This window comes from Neodiprion fabricii, chromosome 4 (genome assembly GCF_021155785.1).
Source record: "Neodiprion fabricii isolate iyNeoFabr1 chromosome 4, iyNeoFabr1.1, whole genome shotgun sequence".
Taxonomy (NCBI): Eukaryota; Metazoa; Arthropoda; class Insecta; order Hymenoptera; family Diprionidae; genus Neodiprion; species Neodiprion fabricii.
Window position 1 is genome coordinate 19,316,628 of NC_060242.1, and position 14,030 is coordinate 19,330,657.

The 14,030-nt window shown below is 36.0% G+C and overlaps 1 protein-coding gene across 2 annotated transcripts in view; it reads left to right on the plus strand.

Moving 5' to 3' along the window:
• The window catches only part of LOC124180536 (lymphocyte antigen 6G), a 63,157-nt gene extending 49,328 nt beyond the window's left edge, over positions 1–13,829 (plus strand). For both annotated transcript variants that reach the window (XM_046566179.1, XM_046566180.1), the window contains one exon: positions 9,688–13,829. In XM_046566179.1, coding sequence (XP_046422135.1) covers positions 9,688–9,836 — 149 coding nt within the window. In that variant the 3' untranslated portion in view covers positions 9,837–13,829. The remainder of the gene's footprint in view (positions 1–9,687) is intronic.
• Positions 13,830–14,030: the final 201 nt, after the last annotated feature.

A 14,030-nucleotide genomic window follows, 5' to 3' on the forward strand; every position in this document is an offset into this window, starting at 1 on the left:
CGTCAACTTTACAAGCCAGAAAAAAAAAGAAAATCGTTCTTTATCAACTACCGAAGAAAAAAATATAAAATTGAGCGGAATATTCATGAGACTTTCCGTGTTGGGAGGAAATGAAACGCATCCGCAAGACATTGCGAAGCCGCACTTACAGCTGTGTCAGATTTGGAATATGGTTAAGCGAATAAAACGGAAAAGTCAGAAGAGTGACGAAAGAATAAAGGGCGAAAAGTAGCGAATAGAAATTCTTGCAAAAGAGAGACTTTATCGGGAATTTCGTGTGCCGTGTAACGTGCGGATTTGCATCGCTTTTGCATACAGCGAAAAGCGCGGCCGCATCGATGTTAAAAATTCTCTGCGAAAAGCCCTGGAATACCCATAAACGTTTTATATTATATAAGAAAGCCAGGGGTTTCTTTCATTCGGAAAATTCCAACCTGCAGACTTGAAAAATATGGGAAAAATAAAAATCTTCCGAGATCTAAAGGATACAACTCTTTCGCAACGGCTCAACGCGATATTGCAGCGGATTTACAACGTCGTCGAGATGGACGAGCAGAATTTTTACGTTAAATACAGTCTTTTTGAACATCAAGTACAAGTAACGGTTTACTTGTTTTTCTGAAAATTTAAACGCTCGTCAATAATAAGTTAGGAACTGGTACGAGAATAATAAGTTTATAACGTAAGTTTAACGTATTCCAGATAAAAATAAATGAATACCTTTTTTAAATATACACGATTTGGATGGTGATCGGTTTTTCTTCTTTTTTAATGATCAGTATTTATATCAATTAGTGTAGCAATTCATTGGCTTTCTTTAAATACTCCACAAACCCAGTCTAATAATAATAAAAATTTCCACTCAACTAATGTTGCGCATTAGCCTGAATAATTATTGACATTTATATACCATCAGACAAAATCACATTTGTCAAAGCGAATCTCTATAAAATATTTAAAAACATTTAGCAGAACTTTTTTTTATGTGGATACTTGATAGTAATCAAGACATTAAATAATGTGAATTTGAAGGCAATTTTTGTGAAAACATTCATTCCGATGCAAATCGTACCCAAAAATTGCTCGTCGAGTAACGTACACTTTTTAAAAAAAAATTTTTTACGACGTGTAGAAAATCATTGCGTGTAAACAGCCGCTATTAATGAGGTAAATGAAAATTTACGGGTTTTCATTGAAAACGCGTAAAAACCGAGCAGATCTATACTTTCTCTCGTAAGAAAGTAAACGATTAATTATTTTCCAACCGGATGGTGTTCAAATAAATCATTTCGCCATTTGTACACCTGCGAAAAGTCCGAGGTTGAAATTTCGGTCTTCTTATTGATCGAGCATTTACCGGGTGGGAAACACTATTTTTCTTCCTCTTATTCTTCTAGTAAATCTTTCGCCAGCCGGTCCTTCGGTGTGCGGAAAATCCATCTTCAAAATAATGGGTCGCTGGCCGACATGTCGAGGCCCTCGTCCGCTGGAATAGACACTTTACTCTGCACGGCCAGGCATCGATCCGTCGTTACAGGCGATTAAACATTAATGAATACTTAAAAGTATTGGAATACTGAAATCGAAAGAATCCACCGCGGTCAATATTTTTTTAATCAAACCCCTTTTTTCACATTTTCATTTTTCATTTGTTTATTATTTTCGAAGTTTAGTAATACACTTGTTTTTTATCGCTGCTATTGTGGTTATTATGATTTGTTTTTCAAGTTTGGAATATACGTTTACGCATCGTATAGGCTTTGTTTTTCTATTTTCCTATAACGTGAAATGCGGTATTATACATTATACTACATAATTGGTTTAATTTTGAATTTTCGATCAAATTTCAGTATTAGATTCATTATTGTTATTGTTTTCGCCGATAGCTTGAATTCAATCCGCCTTAATTAATGATATCTCGATTATAATTCGAACAGTTCTAGTTTACAAATCCAGGAAAATACAAAAATTGTCTGGTAGTATGATGTCAAATATTGCATTGTTAAAAAAAGACCAAGATTCAGGTTGTAGTAACATTATCCTAACAAAAGACTAAAAAAGAGGTTTTTGCCATCTGATAGCTATCGAATAATTTTTAAAGAGTTGAATTTCCAAAATCTCTGCAATGAAAATATTTCGCCGCGTCAGGGTTTACCGAATTTCGGAAAATCCCAAACTAGCAAGTGCACTGAGAAAAATTTAATTTGTTACAGTAGCTAGAAAAATTGAGTAAAACAGGTATCGTTAAAAAAACTGTTTGAATATTATTGGAATTACGAAAAACGAAGTACACGTAACCATTTTGCGCTACTGTCGATCCTTTTTTGGCAATTGCAACACAAAATCAGTTTACTCTACTTTTTTAGTTAAACAAGGCTTTAACGTCAATTTATCGTTGCACGAGCATTAAATTTTCGCAACAGTTGCAAGAAAATCTATTAACAGTGTCCGTAACGAGAAAGAATAGTAATGGGTATTAGACTTTCTGGCAACAACTAAAAAACTAATTTTCATTTTCTACCTAGAACTATATTTTTCGATTGTGGTAAAAAATGAAAGTAGTCAAGGACTGAGCGGTAACCGTAATTAAAAATTTCTTTCAGTGTGACGATTTCACCTGACATACGTAGCGTTGTAAAGTAGAAGAAGCTCCGAGCAGAGAAAACGATAAAAGTCCCCGGAAAAACGCGAATTAATCAATAATGGAAAACATGGAGTGCAATATACCTGCAGGTCAGATCCCGAATCGTATGATACAGTAGAACCAGCAAGATTAAGAATTTATGTGGGCAGCATCCTTGGCGAAACCGCGTAGAGAGATACCCAGCTATCTATACACAAGGTATACATCCTGCAGAATAGCGTAAACTGAGTTGAAACATGAGTCACGTTGGCCGCGTCGAAACTCGGAAAGGGGTTTGGCCGGCCATCCGATACGCTGAGCTTTTTTATATCTCATCCGTTTTTTTGCGCGGTGAATTTTCATCCCCGTTACACCTGCGCTGCGCAGGCGATCCGCTGGACAAGGACTAAAGGTCCTGGAGACCAGGGCTCTGATTTACGGGGAATACCTTGAACACACAGATGGACCTCCGTGCCAGGTGAAATACCCGGCTTGTAGGTAAGCTCATATTTCTCCAATTCCCGTATCCTCGCGTTTCTGGGACAACCCGATTTCCTTCCGACTCTAAAAACTCCGGCAATTTCATCAAAAATCGACAAAGCAGGAACAGAAGTTATTTGTGTTGATAATGGTGAATATGAACGAAACAACATCCTTGCTATGTTTAATGTAATAGTAATAAGTCTGAGAGAAGTCGAATGTCACAATTAAGCTAAAATGCGAACAACCTGAGAAAAGGGTTCGACTAATTGGGACCTTCCAAATGATTAAACTCCGGTGTTGTTCGTACGGTTCTAACGTTTTGGGGCCATTTTACTCGATGATCTAATTACCACAAGTTTTCTGAAAAACATTTGCAAAATCGTATATCACGGTGTGGTTATAATCCTCAAATGTTATTGCTGACGAACATTTATTGAACCGTACCATACTAGCTAAAATATATTTTTATTTTGTTAGCAAATAACTGTTTGTGAGATTTTTTCAGGTATTCTCTGGATAACTCTATGGAGAAAAAGATAAGCCTGAAAGATAGATATTGGGTAAAAACACCACAGTTTAATCATAATGTAAGTTCTAGTTATCAGCCAAATAACATTGATGGAAATTTTGTAGACTGACTTTTCTTTTTTCCAACTTATTATTCAGACAATGCAACCCATTCATTATTGAAAATTGAATTATTAAATTCATGGAGATTTTATTGCTTCACATAGACCGAGTTTCATTCACATATTTTTTTCTTGCTGCGATCAATTAATAAAAAGCATTATTAATTACAATAACGCCCATAATTTCGCTCGGTGACATTTTTTGCGGCTAGACCGATTTACTTCGAATTTGAAGCGAACTATATTCTTTTACAGTTAATCCTCTCTGCCGCAATCCGATTTTAGTTTTCTCACCAAAATAGCAATCGTCTTAAGTTGACATTCAACTTTCGATAAAAATTCGAGACTGTCGCGTTCGATCGACAAAACAAATACAACAATCGTAAAGAAGCTCGGTCGAATGGATTCTCAAAATTCACTAACTCTTTCATGCCCGTCCATACTCGAACCCCCTTAGCGAACCATTCGTCGATTTCGGTCCATACGTGCTTCGTACCATCCGTCGTAAAAATCGACTCGGAGTCCTTTCATGACTTGGGAAGTGACCGATTCCGTTCTCTAACGCCGATAGCCAGTGTCCAAATCCTTCGAATCCAAGTATCAACCATCAAGGTTTAAGTGGAGCTTTGGCGACTCGCCACCTGAATCAGAGCCAACGGCACGGCGAAAGAAAGATTTCCGAAGCAGCTGGTTGCTGTTGTTCGTTTCTGAAGGGTTCACGGTCTTAAGAGGAGTTCAGGGTCTCACCTGCGGATCCGAAACCAGGGGTGAAATTGTGAAATGCTCTTCGTGTAAGCTTGACACCGTGAAACATTACGCGAATACTGCGGGATTATAATTATGATAGACTGAACAGGTGGCAGGTAACGCAGCGGATGTCATTCGCGGAAGATGACAGGGATGAAATAAGGATTAGCTTGGTTAGGAGGAGGCTTTGGGGATATGGCGTCGAACCCGCCTCCGTCATCCGCGAGTTAACCATCCGTGAAACCTTTTCCCACACCTTTTACCTCATCCGTGATATACGTATACTTAGAAATCACGCGCGCGTTACGACACTTTTTTATTCTTCCAGAACTCTGCCGAATCTTTTGCAATTTCGCGGATTTTTTGACGCTTTGAAATCTCACATTCTGCAGGTATCAATTTTTTTTATTCTTTTCTTTTCTCGCCAAGGGGAGGGGGGATTTTGTAAAAATTTTGGCACTTGTAAGGCGATTTTCAACCTGGCGTAAAATATTGTATCGAAAATTCCTGTAAAATTTCATTTACTGGGAAATTTTAGTGCTGACAAGTATTCAGAGATCTGTGGCTTAAGTAGTTTACAAGGATCAGATCCATTTTTAAAGACCAAACTAAACATTCTGAAAGTTTGCATGATTCTCTTACAATTATCATATAATTGTACGATGAAAATTTACAAATTTTAATAAAGTGGCATACGATTTGTTTACGGTTTTTTTGTTGCATTTGTTTAGGTTTCTCGGGGACCTGCTAAAATGTTAACATCCATTTATTGAAAACGGAGGGTAGAACGGTGGAATTGCATCTTATATAAGCGTAAAAAGTAGATTGACGATTCTAATAAAAACCTGCCTTTAGTGTTTTCAATATTCAAACCGAAAATTTCTCGGAAAAAAATTACGAACCGAAGGTACCGAAGTATCGGGAGATGGGAAAAACCGCACGACTCGCGGTACATTCCTCATAAAAGATTCTGGATCTCGGAACGTGTGCAATTTCGGTAAAGTATTGTCGGCGTCTCGAGGGACCAGATCAGTCATTCGAAAGAACGGGTTGGTACCCACTTTTCGGCGTTACAGGTTGGCGTGTCAAACCCGAGCTGCCCGAGAAACACAATCTGTCAATTCGATTGTCAGAGCGGCGCCTTATAGGCGAGGCACGGAGTGACCCTGGGATAAAATAACTAGGAAACGATTGAATGTCATCGATTTTTGATCGGCGGTCGCGGCGAGGTCGCTTCGACCTCTCCAAGAGGACAGCAAAATGACATCCCCAGAGATCCTGTATCTCATGCATTGATTACACCGACGGGGTTGACACTAATTTTGGATTGGGAAATTCTACGACTTTTCCACAGTTTCCAGATTCAAAACTGTGATTGTCTGGATACTTCACGACCTTTCAGATTTAAATAACGAACGAAAAAATGTAGTCAGCTGATGGAGAATTATTTTGCTCTTCACCCTCACGGAAAAAAACCCCAAATTGGGTGAAAATTCGTACCCCGAACTTTTTTCTTATGGGAAATTAGCATTATCTATGAGTTGGGGGTACAAATTTTACACCCAAGTGGGTTTTTTTATCCGTGAGGGCACGCTTCCCTTAAACCGGGAGAAGTGACGTTTTTTATACAAAAATTTCTGTCTGTAGTAATTATACAGTCTTAAACTGTTTTCATTTTCTACAATAACCGAAAAAGTAATACAGTTCACGGCGCAAAATGAAAACGAGTTCCAGAACTGTAACCAGAAAACCTAATTGTATCTATTATGACTATCTTTTATCTTAATCATGGTCACTCGTGTTGTGCTATTTTTTGTTACTATTGCGTGTGATAATTTAATATTTCCGGAAGAATAACATGATTCATTCAACTGATAAACATATAGCAAATCGAACTACCGCAAAATATAACTTTGAAAACTATAATCACTGAGCACTGATTTTGTGGAGACGAACCAGTCCGGTCACCCAACTTATTCGGAGCTCGATTTCACACTGACTGCCGAGGCGCCGGTCGCTTCTGCTCCGCTCGATCAGTTTTATTCGATGCGCGTACTCGCCGCCGCGCATGCGCAGTACGAACGCGCGAAATCCGTTACCCCCAGACGCGAGTACGGGTTTTTTTTTGGTGTGCGTGTACGGTAGGAGCGCGCGGTATTTCGGTACACCGAATTTTTTTCGGTATCTCCTTCCTCGAAATTTATCGGTATGGGAACCTTCTGTCAATACCGATACCGAAATAGCGAAATTTCGGTAAGTACCAAAGTACCGAAATTTCTGATAATCTAAATACTATTCAGATTATTGGTATTTACTACAGTTCAATACAGATTTTTCTTAGTCTTTTTTCGACGATGTTTGTAGATTAAAGTCTAGCGAAATTTCGGTACTTCGGTATTTACGGAAATTTCGATACTTCGGTTAACCGAAAATACCGAATACGAAACCCGTACCGAAAATCGGTATCTAATTTCCAATACCGCGCACTCCTGGTGTACGGTCCTTTGGCCGTCTCTTCCGCAAGAAGATGCCGAGACCACGATACCACCTCGTAGGCTCGCACGAACTTTCGGTTGACTTGATATTTCCAAGCTGTCTGTCCGCATTACGGAGCTCACGGGTCAGCGAGAACCAAGGAAGACACCTCGTCATACTCTCTCGTTCTCTTTTCTAAACTTCCTCACGCGTGCGACTCATTCGCCAAAGCTCGTACGACGTAACCGGGGTTCATTTATAGGTGGACAAATCCTTTACTGTAAACTGAGGACTCTTACGAACTTGATTCTCACTTCTACGAGGCAATGAAAGGAACGGTTACACTGACAATGAATTAGATAGGTTAATGTTTAATAAAGTAAAAGAAGCCACATGGTAAATAAACAATGCATTTTCATATCGGAAGACAAATCAAAAATCGCTGATTTGTCGGTTGGCGACAATCGCATAAAATAAGTACCGATTTTGCACTATATTTTCTTGTCATTTCACCGATATTAAAATTTTTGTTTCAACGATATACCGGATGAAATTTCGCTCAGTTTAATTTTTTTAAACGCCGTTATCCGGCACTGTCACTTTATTTCACGTGGAGTGGTGCCATAAATAAGGGCAATTGAAAGCAGCGGCTACCCTGTCGGCCTGCAGAGCTGTATAATTACACCTTCATCAACATTTTTATCTCGATTTCGGAAAAGATTTATGCCAATTGCCGTGGTGCCTGCTCGGTTGACCTGCAAGTAACGAGCCTTTCTTTGATTTTTTGTTTTCACTCCATCCAGAAGAGTAACCTTCACGGGTGTTTTAATCACGGTGGATCTTAATATTACCTAATCTCGGTTATAAGCGACTTTCGGAAATCGGTAAATACACTGCAGGCTGGAAAAAAATTACGCACACAAAATACCGAAATTATGGATCCGCTTTCCTTGAAAAGTAAACTTCACATTCTTCATCAATTAAACATTATACTCCCGAAGTGAGAACAATATCTATACTCGAGAAAGAACGCAAAATTTAAGGGGAAATTCTGTTTCAAGTTATTTTTTTGAGAAGATTATTCATTCAGGAACGAAATTAACTGTATAATTATTCTGTAGGCATTAAAAAATGAACGCATGAACCCTGTCCTGGACACTAGCGGGACGATACGGGATCCGTTACTCTTACATACCTTCTACATAATTCAATTTCAATCTCTATTTAGAGATATGATATAACATCAAGTATAATAACGCCAAAAACATCTTTCTTTTCTAATTTTGAACTAAATATTTCTGTCTGTCTTTCTTTCAGGTACTAACGTGAACATATAACTTTTATTTTTGTTTTAGATTAAGATTTATATCAATTAGTTGGCGACAATCCCTCTGAGATTATTAAACATTTAAGTTTCATACTAAATCATTTATACCAAACTGTAATATCCATTGACACAGTACCTGAAGCTTCATTGTGAGCTTTTTTCTTGTTTTAAGTAAGTTGACTGGCCAAATATGGATAGATGTCATTAATTTTTCACGAGATACTCACGCATTGAGTATTTATCAAATAATTGTTATATTTGTAAGCATATACGAATGTCTCTTCGAAATGCAAAAGTACAAAATACTGGAATGGTAAATAAAGAAGTTTGAACATTTCACGTTGCTTCAAGATTGTTAAAAATCTAGTATATTCATTCGGTTTCACTCTACATTACCTTATTATATTAAGAAGGAGAAGACTATTGTTAAAAAAATTATCACTGATACACTTTTTTTTTCATCATGTTAGCATCGTTCAAAATTTGATTTATGACATTGTATCAATATATTGATTATAATCGTCAAGTAGCAATTGAATTGACAACTGGAAGAAAGAAATGGAATCCGTTTCAATCAATTCGTGGAAAATGGTCTTCGGAATACCTGAAATTAATGAAATGAAGCAAACCTACTTAATTTTGCAGCAACATTTTGAACCCATTTGATATCCAAGCTTTTTTTAAACATTCTCACAAGTTTTCTACCCTAACAACGAATTGATAAATACTCATAATTCCTCAGCCTCGCAATAAAATTTGCAAACAGTATCGATTCCTACCAACCTACAGCCTCCTCGACACTTTTCATCACCTCGCATCGATGCGGGAGAGTGGATATACAAGTAGAGAGTTCTGAACAGAGATTCCTATGCCGCCATTCACCGACTAGGAATTCTGTCCGATGAGGGTTGAAACTATGGTAATGCGGGGTAAATAGTCAGTAAGGTTACGTAAGCAACGAAACGATCCGATGATCGATGGAGTCAATCAGAGTGGAAAGATCCCCTACCGCCGAATATTTTAGGAAAGGGTTTGTCTCTTGGCTCAAGTGTCGGTAAATGTCGGTAAAGAAATCTGCGTCCGGAATTATCCTTGTACGTTTACTCGGTGGAAAAAAAATTCGTCCCGAAATGAATCTACCTAACAATCAAAAGGGTGAGCTTGCAAAGACCGGCTGATAGTTGAAAGATAGCGAAGGTAAATCGGGAGCGATGGAGTTTATATCGATTCTCATTTTCTCGGGATACCTATATGTCTACATCCATAGTTTTCCAGTTTCGCAGGGCGAGTCGTCCGAATCAAAAGGGTGAGTAATTCCCAGGGTATAATCCCGAGAATTCGCAACCCCGAGTCCCTCTGCCCCGAATATCCCGAATTGAGCCGACGCGTTATCAATGTTTCAGAGTCCTGGAGCACTAAAACATACTGCTGTCGGGAAGATGGATGCAACTCGGCCCCCGGATCGTCGTCGTCCACTTCCAGCGCCATCATGTGCGCCTTGGCAGTGTTCCTCAGCCTCTTCCTTCAGCAGTGGAGCAATCTTCGTGGCTAATAACGCTGCTCCGAGGGATCCGTACATAAACAACAACCGCGGGCGGTAACAGACCGTGATTAATTCCCCATCTCACCCAGCGTCTCTGCTTCTTCTTCTTCTTCTTCTTCTTATTCTTCTTATCCTCCTTCCTATTCTTATTCTTCTTATTCTCATCCACTCAGAGTTCACGTTCCTTTATCTCATTTCATCGTTCTCTTCTCGCCCACCTTCCACCACTTTAGCTGTCCTGTGTATTGTGATCGGAAAACAAACGAACAAAGGAGAATCGGATACAAATATCAATAACAATAATTATATAAATAATAATCATAATACGTTATCCCTTGTTTCTTTATTTTATAGCGTTTAACACCGCGAGCCTTTTTATTTTGCGAATATTAAAACTTGTCAACGAAATTCACGAAATTTTATCCGAACCTTGCGGTTTTTCTTTCATTTTGCTCTCTCATCATTCGTTTTCCTCAAATAAATATTCGCTCTTTCTAGTCATTATCATTATTACTATTATTGCTATTGGTATTATTAGAGTACATAATAGGTATATTTTTTCGTTGCATTATAAATTTGTAAATATACGCAACTTTGACTATTACTAATAATGATATTATTATTAATAATAACATAGCTTGTAAACATTGAGAAGATACGTAGTTGTATAATCAGTTCTCACGAAGGATCACATTCTAAAATACTATATATAATATGATAACGCGATAAAGATAATTGTAACGATAACGATTACAATACAATAACATGCATACATATATATATAGAAAGTATAGAAGTATAGAAAGAAGAAGAATGAAAGAAAGAAAAAAGTATCTAATTGAGAGGAAAAAAAAAACACATTCATAGGTATGAATGAAACGAGAGAAAGTCGGTAAAACGAAATGAAAAAAAAAAAAAAAAACAAACACGCGTCGTGACAGTATAAATAAAATCATCGCGCTTAATGTACTTATATAAATAATAAACGAACACGAATGAGCGCAGCGGTCGATATAATAAAATGCAAAAAGCATATTCTGCGGGAATTCGACGCCAGATTGATACGATAATTTTGCTGCAAACGATTTAAACCAATTGCCCCCGTGCAGCGCCATTAATTGCAGCAGCAGCAGCAGAAGCAGAAGCAGCAGTGCCGACTGCTGCACTCCATTTATTTATTGGATTTTCAATCAGGCGTCGATGAGGGCGTGATTTTTATACCGCATGCGCCTGCACTTTTCGGTTGAATTTTTCACCTTTTGTTAGGCTATATTTATATACATATATACATATGTATATATGTATATATATACGTGTATGAATTGCCTCTCTCTTTTGGTCTCTGGGTGAGTAATAATTCACGGGAGTACCTGCATAAAATACACACAGAGACCCTCCGCGTGAATAATTTCGTGCGATTTTCGAATGTGACGGCATCGACGAAATGCAGATTTTATTATCTCCACTCAGACGAGACGATCTATTTATTGCAACCTCGTATAAATTAACTTCAATTTCTGCAAATGACGAGATATTTTTAACGGATTTCACGATCAGGATTGGACAAATAATGCGATTTTTCATCAAACAACGAACTAAAATCATCCGAGGTTGTTGTACAAATATTCGAAATATTGGGAAATATTCACTTCAGAAAATGCACTATCATTTTTTAGTAAACAAATCTGGATCAATAGTTTTTTTGTTTTTTTTTATTTTTCTTCCGAGTAAATGATTACCGCAACGCGTGACTATTGAACATTACATCGCAATTTGTTGAAAATGAATTTTACCAAAGATGGATTGCGTTTTTTTTTTTTGTTTCCTTCGTGTTTCTTCCGCTTCGCGAATGTAGCAGAACGAGCGTAATAATATGACGGAAAAAAAAAAATTCCGCAATTACGATTTACAGTACAGAATCAATTATAGTACATTATAAAACGTAAATTACTACGCTATACAATGATAAATCTACCAGCAACTGAAATACTAGCGTTATAAATTATTATTAAAAAAACGTCTAAGCTTTACGTGGAATAACTACATACAGATAATGTTAAATGATACATATAATATATATATACATATATAGTGTATGGATATGTATACCTATTACACTTATAAAACTATTCGAAAGAGAATAAAAGGAGGTGAAAAATAATAATGCTAATGATAAACGAACGAATAAAAAAAAATTGAATAAAAATAACAGTGTTAAAGTAATGAGGAAGGAAACCGAAAATTTAATCGATTATAAAAAAAAATCATGATAAAATATAGCTTCGACAGCTTGATAAAATATATATAAACATACATATATACATATATATATATATATATTAATCACCGTTTACTAAATAAATATTACAGATATTATATAATATTATTATCGCGTAGTTAGTTATTATTTTAGACGAGTATTATTCATTCAAGTAACACGTGTATAATTATTAAATTATAAAAATTACTCTCAAACGATCGACGAACCGAGTACCTATAGAAAAATAAACGATATATATATTACAAACATTCTGCGAACGCAGGTGTTATAAAATAGTCCGACGACACGGAGTGTATAACATTTTTGTTTTAACGTAATCATTGATTAAAATCGCGAGAAAATCATCGCGAAATGATTGTTTGTCTAGATTGATCATATTTTGTGGGGGGTAAAAAAAAAAAAAAAGGAAAATATTAAAATTGATTTGAGGGAATTTTATCCAGTTATAAAAAATGAAATGAAAAATAATAACAATAATAATAATAATAACGACAATGATAATCTAACGAGTTAGAAAACAGTACCAAAACATCTACGTAACTTATACAATGCATTGAATATTATTATACATAAATTATTATTATACGAATAAATGGCATACATACATATTGAAGTTAGGAATTTAGACGGTAAGGTTTATTATTACTATTACTAATATTATTACCAAGATATATACTAAAATATATATAATAATACGTATATATGATCCATTATACCTTAAAATATAATTATTACTACACTTTCATAGAAGATAATTTATACAAAAATTACACGCGTACGATTATCTGCATACATGTCGAAATAGTGGCAAACTTGTACCTAACATTGTATTCGTTATAGTTATTCGCACGTCATATTGAGTCACCTATTTAACGCGATATTGGGTATTATTTGCATAATTTCCCTGTAATACGATCGTATTTGCAAAAGTAGTGGGAGAAAGAATAGAAAAACTGTTTCTGCTGGCGGTTCTTTTGTCGGTGAGGAAAAGAACACAATTATTCATTTCGCTCGACGTCGTGTATGCTTCACCATCTCAAATTGTTCATTCGATCATTATTCTAAAATCCGTATAATTGACTTTTTTGATTTTGATTGCAGCAAGCTTCAATTCCAATGGTCGAAGTTAATCTTCCCAAATTTTAACGCACGTCCTTCCTTGCACGCAGAAATATAGTCGTATATACATAGTTTTATCCTTAACCAAACTTTTCGAAAACCGTTTGGATATTCTCAGCACTCAGAAATTTAACGTATTATATCAAATATTAACATTTAACGTGACGTATTATAAGTTATACGTAATCAATCAATTTCACTTGTAATCAATATAATTTAATCAGTTTCTCACTATCGTTATTATTATTATTGTTATTATTATTGTTGTTCTTGTTATTATTGTTATTATCATCATCATCATCATTATTATTGTTATTAATATTGTTAATGTAATCATTACACCTATGCCCAGATTATGCATAACTTTATTATCGTACGAAATACTTTCGAGAGAACTTTGTGAGAGATATTATAGAGAAGTTAATTTTTTTTGCGAACATGTAGGTCGAAATATATAGTATATAATATGCATTGATCATTTTTCGATCAATGGTTTGGCACGCAATGTAGTATTAGAAAATTGAAATTCATTACAAATTATTATGCACAGTTCTATTCCACGAATATCTATATAAACAAAAAAAAAATTGAAAAAAAAACTACATGCAATTTTCTAAAATCATTGTATCGTACCTGATATATATCATATATATCAGAAACTGTCAGTACGGAAGGAAAAAATTATTCAATCGGTAGACGAAGGTACGTTTAACGTCGATCGTTGAAAATCCGTATCAATTAATTATCTCATTGATTAATCATTCTCGTCCCGATTGAACTGAACAATCATGTTTTTCACCCAG